At 38.9% G+C, this 11,430-nt stretch overlaps 1 protein-coding gene across 1 annotated transcript; it reads left to right on the top strand.

Moving 5' to 3' along the window:
• Positions 1–894: 894 nt before the first annotated feature.
• On the top strand, positions 895–3,256 carry LOC148079033 (tripartite motif-containing protein 16-like). Its single transcript, XM_087792331.1, has one exon. It carries the CDS (start codon positions 965–967, stop codon positions 2,555–2,557), a length of 1,593 nt encoding a protein of 530 aa, XP_087648457.1. The 5' UTR covers positions 895–964; the 3' UTR covers positions 2,558–3,256.
• Positions 3,257–11,430: the final 8,174 nt, after the last annotated feature.

Here is an 11,430-nt window from a genome sequence, read left to right as displayed (position 1 = left end):
GCTACAATACGCTCTAAACATAGTTTACTACTGTTTTCATTCTTTTAGAAAAACAAACAGGTAAATAGAGGCTTATATTGACCATTGTTAGCTTGTAAATGCAGTCTTAAAAATACATACACATTAACTTACATCACAATAAGCTCCAAACTTTCTCTACCGTTTGCATCGTTGTAGAAAACAACAACAAAGAAACATGTAAATAGATCGCTTGTATTGAGCATTGCTAGCACGTTTAGCATCCGCTTACAATTGTGGTCGTAAAAAGTTCATAAACCTCAAAATACATCGAACAATACAAACACAATAAGCTCCAAATGTAGTTTAATATCGTTTGCACACTTTAAAAAACAAACAAAGAAACACATACAGCTGGTAGCGTTAGCGTCTACAAAACTAATTTTCAAGCAAAAACCTACCGTGAAATTTTCTAACAGCACTTGATGTTTCGATGAAATCTTCTTCTCCTGATAGGTCGGCGACTTGTATCTAGAAATGATTACATTTAGTTATTTAAAGTGTTATCACTTGATAAGAACAATTCAATATTGTTAGGTGTGTGTGTGTGTGTGTGTGTCTGTATGTGAGTGTGTGTGTGTGTGTTTGCGTGTGTGTGCATGTGTGTGTGTGTGTGTTCGTGTGTGTGTGTGTGCATGTGTGTGTGTGTGTGTGTGTGTGTCTGTGTGTGTGTGTGTGTTTGCGTGTGTGTGTGTGGGGGGGGGGGTGTGCGCATGTGTGTGTGTGTGTTCGTGTGTGCATGTGTGTGTGTGTGTGTGTGTGTGTGTGTGTGTGTGTGTGTGTGTGTGTGTGTGTTAGAATCAAGGTGTGTCTTTGTCCTGAACAACATGTGTTTTCCAGGAAGTTTAATAATGTGGATCAACAGGTTGGAGCAGATCGTGGCAGAGACTTGTGACTGAGACTATAAAAGAGTTCACCTGTGAAGGAGTGTTTCAGTCGCAGAGACATGGAGACTAGAGTTGATCTGAGATCTTGTTGCATCTGTCTGGATCTACTGAAGGATCCAGTCACTCTTCACTGTGGACACAACTACTGTAAGACCTGTGTTGAAGGTCACTGGCAGGAGAAGAACATCTACGAGTGTCCTCAGTGCAGACGGAGCTTCAGCGAGAGACCTGTCCTCCAGAAGAACACTGTGTTAGCAGAGTTAGTGGAGGAGCTGAAGAAGACTGGAGCAGCTGAGGACCTCTGCTCTGCTGGACCTGAAGATGTGACCTGTGACCTCTGCACTGGGAGGAAGATGAAAGCCCTCAAGTCCTGTCTGGTGTGTCTGGTCTCCTACTGTCAGGAACATCTTCAGCCTCATCTAGAAGCTCCGGCCTTCAGGAGACACAAGCTGGTCCAGCCGTCCAAGCAGCTCCAGGAGATGATCTGCTCTGAACACGAGGAGGAGAAGAAGATGTTCTGTCGTTCTGATCAGCAGCTCATCTGTTCTCTCTGTGCTGTGGACCAACACAAAGATCATGACATCGTCTCGACCACAGCAGAGAGGAGGGAGAGAGACAAAGACCTGGATCAGAGTCAAGGAAGGATCCAGCAGAAGATCCAGAAGAGAGAGAAGGAAGTGACGCTGCTCCAGCAGGAGCAGAAGAACATCAGAGTCTCTGCTGAGGAAGCAGTGAAGGACAGTCAGGAGACCCTCGTCCAGATGATCCAGATGATCCAGAGAAGAATGCCTGACGTGGAGCAGAAGATCAGATCTCTGCAGGAGACTGAAGACGCTCGAGTCCGAGGACTTGAGGAGCAGCTGGAGCAGGAGATCTCTGAGCTGAAGAAGAAAGAGGCTGAGCTGCAGCAGCTGTCACTCACCGACAGTCACACCATCTTCCTGCAGAACTGGACCTCACTCTCAGAGGTCAGTGAAGACACGACTTCCTCCACGACCCTTGAGCAAACTCACCGTCGCTTCCAGGAAGTAACAGCAGCCGTGTCAGCCTGCAGAGACCAAGTCCAGGACCTTCTGAGAGACATGTGGACCGACATCTCAATGATGTTCCATCAAGAGACCAGAGAGCAGTTCCTCACACACTCACAGGACATCACTCTGGATCCAAACACTGCAAACTCATGGTTGATGTTGTCTGAAGGAAACAAGAAAGTGACAAACATGTGGAAACATCATCCTCGTCCTCATCATCCAGACAGATTCAATTCTCTTCAGGTCTTGAGTCAAGAGTCTCTGACTGGACGTTGTTACTGGGAGGTGAAGAGAACAGAAGGACGTGTTGATGTATCAGTTTCATACAAGAACATCAGCAGATCAGGAAATGAAAGTGTATTTGGATATAATGACAAATCTTGGAGTTTATTTTGTCACGACTCTGTTTGTTTTTTTATACACAACAGCATCACAACTGAAGTCTCCAGTGTCGGACCCTCCACAGTGGGGGTGAACCTGGATCACTCTGCAGGTCTTCTGTCCTTCTACAGCGTCTCTGAGACCATGACTCTCCTCCACAGAGTCCAGACCAGCTTCTCTCAACCTCTTCATGCTGGAGTCATGGTTTATTCCTCGTGTGAGTTTGTGAAGCTGAAGTAGACGACAGTGAGATTGTGAGTCTCCAGGAGTGACATCATCACATGAAGCTTCAATGTTTGGATGAACGTCTCTGAGAACGTTTGTCGTTTGTGCCGCAGTGAAGACACAGTGACGTCATGTGACTGGATTAGAACCTCTGTGATTGGATTGTTCCTGATGATGACGAGTCTTCTTTAAATCTTCTTTAATAAACACCTTCATGATCCGGTGATGATGGCAGCAGTCGTTACTCAAGTACTCCACAGTACTACAAATATATCCTGGTTACTACAGTATCTCATTGGATGTTATGGTTGCCTCTGTATCGTGATACGTATCATCAGATTCTTGACAATACACACACTTACACAGCCAGTCGTCCACGAGGAGTCAGAAAGAAGAAGAATTGATGTACATTTGGTTTGGATTCAATATTACAGTCTGAAAGGAATTTGATTTTGTGAAAAAAAGATTTTCTCCAAAGAAGTAAAGATGAAAATGAGTTCAACACAAACTATATCTTGTATCAGAGAAACCAGATCCTTGGATTCAGTGTTATGTTGAGTTATGCTGTATTTTAAAAATGTACATATAGAAACATTGATTTTTATTCACTCAAATCTCCTCTTAAAACACACTTTTATTCTCTTTTAACACAGCATGAGACTCTGAGCTGTTTTTAGTGCTTTTGACTTGTTTTATTGGATATTGTTTTATTTTTGTGTTTTAACTGCTTTCTTAGTACTTTCATGTCATTGTTCAACACTTTGTATCGACTGTTGATTTTAAAGTGTTTTATCAATAAACTTGATTGATTGATTATTTGTTCTTATTGAAATGTTGATCTAAATCAATGAATTATCTTTTTGAATCATTTATTCTAAATATAATAATATATAGATTATATATATATTTACACATTGAGTTCAATATTTTAATTCCAATAATTCAAAAACACATTTTCTAAATGCAATATTCTTTGGTTTATTCAATATAACATCGACATCTTTATATTTACTTTCTTACACCTTCGTTCTAAGATCACAATCAAAACTACTTTTATTGTTGTAAACACAACCGTGGATATTATGTGGTGACAACACAAAATTACATGTTAATAATGAATAAATTAATACAAATAACACAAAAGTACATGTTAATAATGAATAAATTAATACAAATAACACAAAATTACATGTTAATAATGAATAAATTAATACAAATAACACAAAAGTACATGTTAATAATGAATAAATGAATACAAATAACACAAAAGTACATGTTAATAATGAATAAATTAATACAAATAACACAAAAGTACATGTTAATAATGAATAAATTAATACAAATAACACAAAATTACATGTTAATAATGAATAAATTAATACAAATAACACAAAAGTACATGTTAATAATGAATAAATTAATACAAATAACACAAAAGTACATGTTAATAATGAATAAATTAATACAAATAACACAAAAGTACATGTTAATAATGAATAAATTAATACAAATAACACAAAATTACATGTTAATAATGAATAAATTAATACAAATAACACAAAAGTACATGTTAATAATGAATAAATTAATACAAATAACACAAAAGTACATGTTAATAATGAATAAATTAATACAAATAACACAAAATTACATGTTAATAATGAATAAATTAATACAAATGACACAAAAGTACATGTTAATAATGAATTAATTAATACAAATAACACAAAAGTACATGTTAATAATGAATGAATTAATACAAATAACACGAAATTACATGTTAATAATGAATAAATTAATACAAATAACACAAAAGTACATGTTAATAATGAATAAATTAATACAAATAACACAAAAGTACATGTTAATAATGAATAAATTAATACAAATAACACAAAATTACATGTTAATAATGAATAAATTAATACAAATAACACAAAATTACATGTTAATAATGAATAAATTAATACAAATAACACAAAATTACATGTTAATAATGAATAAATTAATACAAATAACACAAAATTACATGTTAATAATGAATAAATTAATACAAATAACACAAAATTACATGTTAATAATGAATAAATTGATACAAATAACACAAAAGTACATGTTAATAATGATTAAATTAATACAAATAACACACAATTACATGTTAATAATGAATAAATTAATACAAATAACACGAAATTACATGTTAATAATGAATAAATTAATACAAATAACACAAAATTAGTGCAACAGTCCATACTTTCCATTTTGCACATTTTCTGCACTTTATACATAATTACATTTTTATTTATGTTTAACGTTGTTTTTTTTACTGTTGGTGGAACAATTCACTAGCAATTGAAATAATAATAATTCTGGTTCTGATGTATAAACATGTTTTTGTATAGAATATAAGTCTTAATTAAGAAGATCAATATATTAGATTATTTTGTCCTTTATATATACTGTGTTTATACAAAATGTACCTTTCAATGTAAAAGATATTTAATTCAAATCTTAAAAAAGCTTCATTTCAAGAATAAAATTCAAAGTGTCAACATTTGAAACATGAAAGCGTTCAATATTCTGACACTGATTGACTTCCGTCCTCAAGTTTGAACTAATGTTTCTTATTCTCTCTGTGAACGATCAACACACTGTGGTGTGTTCAGAGGATGATGTTGTGAACTTAACAATATGTTCCGTTACTATGAATCACAAACAGAAAACTATGAATAACAAATACAAAAAATAATAATAATTGGAATGAAATAAAAACAGATTTTTCTTTTTTTAAATGAGACATTGCCATAAAATGTCATACAAATAAATAATGAATGAGTGATATTAGTTCCATTAAAATGTGTATTATTCATATAGAATATTACAAATTGTTTTTTGTTTTTTTTAAATAATTCAAAAATGTATTTTGAAATTCAATTTTATTTTTACAGCATTTTAAATTCAATATAAAATGTTGGTGTAATAGGATATCAAAAGAGTTCTGAGGTACTTGATCAACTTCGATTATACCACTATTATACTATTGTACACTATTATACCTACATTTTTATATTGAATTTAAAAAAACTTACAAGTTAGAAAAAATATTGAGTTCATGAAAATATTGTATTAATTTTTGGAATAAAAATATCAAACTTTAGGTGTAAAATTTGAAAATTTGAAAATTAAAAAATATATATACATATATATATATATATATTGTAGTGATATGTAGTCACAAATAAACAAGCGTGGAATATCCGTGTAGGAGTTTTATTAACACACGTCTTTAGCCGTAGCTTCGGACCAAGAACAACACGTCACTCCCGATGTATCCATGCGCCGTGCGCTATAGAAAACATAGTCCCTTAACACCACATCTCCCTTCCTTTGAGTCTGTTGAGACACAGTGTTACCAGAACCTAATAAACATTTTCTTCAGAACAAATCAATAGAGATTTGTGCAAACAATATTTCAAGCATGTTTCTCGTAACATTTCTAATATCCCAGATATCACTCCTTTAACATCTAACTAGGGTATTCTCTCCGAACATTTATTGACACAAACTCCTTCAATCTTTCTGGAGGTTTTATTTCCACTTCTTCTCAACACTTTAGGACTCTCCGGTTTGACAGGAGAAGAATCTTCTTCTGTGGCTTCCGTTTGTTCACATTTTCCTTCTCAGTCTCGAGCCTTCAGTTGGTTGTTCAGGTGTTTAAACCGTTGTCTGAGATGATCTGTTTGGTCTCACTTCACCTTCGTCAGTCTGGACTATAGATGACCTTGGTGGATCAAAGCGTTTAACAACAGTCGCAGGTTTGATCCTTTTCCTGCTCTAGTTTTACACTAAAGTTCCGGATTGCAGCTCCGGCAAGGGTTTAGGATTGTACCTTGTGTTAAAGTTTCGACTGTACCTTTCCTTTCCTTCTGCATCTTTTTGCCTCACCTGCATCAGATCAGGCCATGCAGGCTGCGATCTAAGCTTCAATGGTTGGAAGAGTTGTGCGGATTTGTCTTCCCAACATCAACTGAGCTGGACTCACTCCAGTCACTTGTAAAGGTGTTGCTCTGTAGGACAAGAGTGCTAGTGATGGATCACTCTGTCTCAGGATCTGTTTTGCAGTTTGCACTGCCCTCTCTGCCTCACCATTAGCCTGTGCATTATTCTAGTTATATGATCAAAATCATAAGCTCTTGAAAAAGGCTGCAAACTCTTGACCTGAAAACTGTGGTCCTCTGTCAGTTATGAGTTTGTTTGGACAACCCCATCTTGCAAAGATGTTCTTCAGGCTGAAAACTGTACTGTCAGTGGTCAATTTTGAAAGGTGCAAAATTTCAATATACCGGGAAAAATAATCAACCACCACTAAATCGTTTTTTCCCTCAAAGTGACAAATGTCCGCCGAGATTCTCTCCCACGGACGACCTGGTAGCGGTGAACAGATAAGAGGCTCTTTCCTGTGAGATGGTTTCATCTCCTGACATTCTCTACACCACAGGTGTCAAACCGCTCCAGAAAAGGTTCAGGGGTCAATTTCTCTCAATTCTACATTCAAATGATAGAATATTTTGTGGAATAGTCACATCTTCAAGAAGAGATCAATGTCAGTCCATGATTGTTACCCATGGAAAGTATTTATTTATCTTCAATGTTCCATTTAAATGATCTAAAACAGGGGTGTCACACTTTTTCGGTTGGCGAGCTACTTTTCTAAAGATCAAGTTCAAAAGATCTACGATCATCAAATTTGCTCAACAGAAGTAAGAACATACTTCACTCACATGACTTGAAGTGAATGATAGTCATGATGGAAGGATGTGTGGATTTAATCATCTTCATAGAAATACTGACTTACATAAATAACTAGAGTCAGTCAGTGAGGAGCATATTTCCTCATAAGAAGATACTTTTCCTCTGAGAGTAACTTCCAAAGATGTCCATGAGACCTGGTCTTAAGCTCAGTGTCAGCATGTGCGTGACACGAATTGGAGCCTTTTTCCATGTCGAAATCAACAAACAATTCAGACGGGTTCATCCCTTTCCATGCCTCCATTTCAATATGTCCATCATGTTTAAATGAAGCACAAGAATTAAATTGATCCATTTCTGTGATCATGAAAAACCAAAACAAATGAAAAGAAGAATTTAAACTAACAGTTTATATGTGTTAATTTTAAACATGTCTGGCATGAATCACACTATTGTAAATGAGTTCAGATGTGCTTTGGTGTAAATGTTTATATTTTACACACACGCTTATTAACAAGAATACTGCATTAACAGAGGCGAGCAGTGGATTATTTACATTTTAATAAAACACGCATTATTTTGTTTGATATATTATTAAAAAAAACAAAGCTTATAATTCAATATCGTTTTTCTGAACTGCATAAAATGACTGTCGCACGTTTTGCTCTTTTTATTCTCGATTCATATGAACTTTGCCGTGCGTTCACTGGAAGAGGCGGGAGCTCTGATTGGCTGCTGTTCATGTCAATCAAATTGACAACCAATCGGCGCAATAATTTCCCCTTTCCTTTTCCTCTTGTGCATTGACTGGACTATGAAGCAAGCTACCCACAATACAAATACTGGCATCCAATGGAGTCTGACAGAACAGCTAGAGGACCTCGACTTATGGTACTCTCACATAGCCACCGCAGATGAAAGAGAAATCCCAACTGCTAGAAACAACAGCAGCAGGACTGGGGCTAAAATGAACGGAGGAAAAAACAAAATAATGCAGATAAACAACAAAAACATGAGTCCTATAAACATCGGGGACCAGACACTGGAAGAGGTCGTCAAATTGACATACCTGGGAAGTGTGATAGCAGTGGACAGTGGGACAGAGGAAGATGTGAAGTCAAGAATAGGGAAAGCAAGAACAACATTCAACATATTAAATAAGATCTGGAAAACTAAGAACATCTCACTCAATACAAAGCTCAAAATCTTCAACTCCAACGTCAGATCCGTACTGTTGTATGGATCAGAAACTTGGAGGACCACCAATGCCATCACCAACAAACTACAGACTTTCATCAACCACTGCCTTAGACGTATCCTCAGAATCTTCTGGCCAAACCGTATCAGTAACATCAACCTGTGGGAACGCACCAATCAAGAGCCAATAGAGATACAGCTGATAAGGAGAAAGTGGAGCTGGATAGGTCACACACTAAGAAAAAGCAAAACGGCAATAACCAAACAGGCACTAACATGGAACCCACAAGGCAAGGAGCAGAGGGAGGCCCAAAAACACCTGGAGGAGGAGCACAGAGCTTGATGTGAAAAAAAAAGGGACTGACGTGGAAACAGCTGGAGAGGATGGAACAAGACAGACGGTTGTGGAAACTATTCATCAATGGCCTATGTTCCGAAAGGAATACAAAGGCCTAAGTAAGTAAGTAAGTGGATGTCGAGAGAGTCTATCTGCGAGGAATTCAGAACACAAATGTGAGTATTCTCGCTTTAAAACTAGTGTGTCTTCATAAATAAGGTGCAGAGGCCCCGCCCATCACACGTACTGACCCCCAGCCCCCGCCCCCACCCACCATGCAGCACCCAGGGGGACAGCAGCACTTGCATGGGCGGTACATGGTCACTACGGTAACATGGGTCCGCCCAATGCCTCCGCCGTCCCCCCAATGTGGCCCCGCCCAGTGTGCCCCCCCCCCACCCGGGAAGCCCCCGAAAGACCGACCAACCCGGCCACGAACCCCCAGGACCAAGGGCGACAAACTCCCCGACCACGGCACATGCCACACAGGGCGGGTAGAGGACCACAGCCACCGCTGCAGCAGACACCCACCCCAAGACAGGCCCCCCACCACAGACCAGGCGAAGCCATCGGGGCCGGAAGGTCATCCAGAACACCCGGCCAGCCCCAGCCCCACCCCTAACGGTTCACCCGCCGACCCCGTCAGCGGGACCGGCAACCCCCCAGCCCCAGCACCGCCCCCAGCGCAACCCCCCATCCACCACCCCAGCCACCCCCGCCAGCACCAGCCCCCACGCACCATCAAAAAAAAAACGGAAGCGGGCCACCCCCCCGCCGGTACACGGGGCCATCACGGCACCAGCGGTCACCACCACCAGGCCCAAGGCACCCACAGGCCCCACCCGCCGGACCCCAACACCCGAACCGGCCAAGCCAGAACGGCCCCGGCGAGAAAAGAAGGATATACAGAGCTCGGTGTCTAAAACTAAAACTAAAACTCCTCCAGCATTCTCAGCCTATAGCAGCTAAGATAAACAGTTTTGTTAGTTATGACAGCTAGAGATAAACAGTCAAGTTAATTATAGGCTTTATCGAAAAGTAAGGTTTTAAGATTATTTTTAAACATAGAGAGGGTGTCTGCCCTCCGGACTGAGGCCGCTAGTTTGTTCCACAGCAGAGGGGCTTGAAAACTGAAGGCCCTGGCTCCGAATCTACATTTAGAGATTTGTGGTATAACTAGTAGATCAGAGTTTAGGGATCGTAAGGTCCTTGAGGGTTGGTAAGTTTGGATTAGATCTTTAATGTATGTTGGTGCTAGACCATGTAAGGCTTTATAGGTTAGGAGAAAGATTTTAAATTGTATTCTAAATTCTACAGGAAGCCAATGTAGGGAAGACAGTACAGGTGTGTTCGCGCCTCTTAGTCTTAGTCAGGACACGAGCTGCAGAGTTCTGAATGAGCTGAAGAGTTCTGAGAGACTTTTTAGAACAGCCTGACAGAAGAGAGTTACAATAGTCCAGCCTGGAGGTAACAAAAGCATGGATGAGCTTCTCAGCAGCATCTAAAGGAAGGAAGTGCCTAATTTTTGAAATGTTACGAAGGTGGAAGTAAGCAGTCCGTGAGATTTGTTTTATGTGTGAGTTAAATGATAAGTCCTCGTCAAAGCATACACCCAGATTCTTTACAGTGGTGCTAGTAGCAGGAGCAAGTCCATTTTGTAAAGCTAGATCATTAGTTAATGATTGTCTGAGATGTTGCGGACCAACTAGTAAAACCTCAGTCTTTTCCGAGTTCAGTAGGAGGAAGTTTTTGGTCATCCATGACTTGATATCTGTGATACAGGACTGTAATTGTGTTAGCTGAATTCTTTCATCTGGCTTCATGGACAAGTAAAGTTGGGTGTCATCAGCATAACAGTGAAAATGTATAGAGTGTCTTCTAATCAAGTCCCCTAGTGGGAGCATATAGATTGTGAATAGTATTGGACCAAGAACAGAACCTTGTGGGACACCATAGCTGACCTTAGTGTGTGTCGATGAGAGGTGGTTGACATGTACATAGTGCGTTCTATCCGACAGGTAAGATTTAAACCAGTTAAGAGCAGTTCCACGAATGCCTAAATGGTTTTCTAGCCTCTGTAGAAGGATTTGGTGGTCGACAGTGTCAAATGCAGCACTGAGATCTAGAAGAACAAGAACTGAAACATGGCCCTGATCAGAGGCCATCAGTAGGTCGTTACTTACTTTTACCAGGACGGTCTCTGTGCTGCGGTGTTCCCTAAAACCAGACTGAAACACCTCAAATTGATCATTGTCCTGGAGATAATCACAGAGCTGACTCGTGACCACTTTCTCCAGAAGTTTTGAAATGAATACTAGATTAGAGATAGGCCTGTAGTTAGTGAGAACCCCTGGATCGAGAGTGGGTTTTTTAAGCAGAGGTTTAATTACTGCAACTTTAAAAATCTGAGGCACATAGCCAGATGTTATTGACAAGTTAATAATGTCAAGTATGAAAGTGCTAAGTAAGGGGAACAGTTCTTTAAGTAGCCATGTGGGAATAGGATCGAGAAGACATGTTGTGGACTTTGAGGAGGAAACAACCTGGGACAGCTGTCGAGGACTCACTGGTAGAAAGGAGTCAAAGTATGTATCAGTCATAGTGT

Source organism: Callionymus lyra, chromosome 5, assembly GCF_982586985.1.
Source record: "Callionymus lyra chromosome 5, fCalLyr1.hap1.1, whole genome shotgun sequence".
Lineage (NCBI taxonomy): Eukaryota > Metazoa > Chordata > Actinopteri > Syngnathiformes > Callionymidae > Callionymus > Callionymus lyra.
The sequence above is the reverse complement of the archived record's forward strand: the minus strand, read 5'-3'. Positions and strand labels throughout refer to the sequence as shown.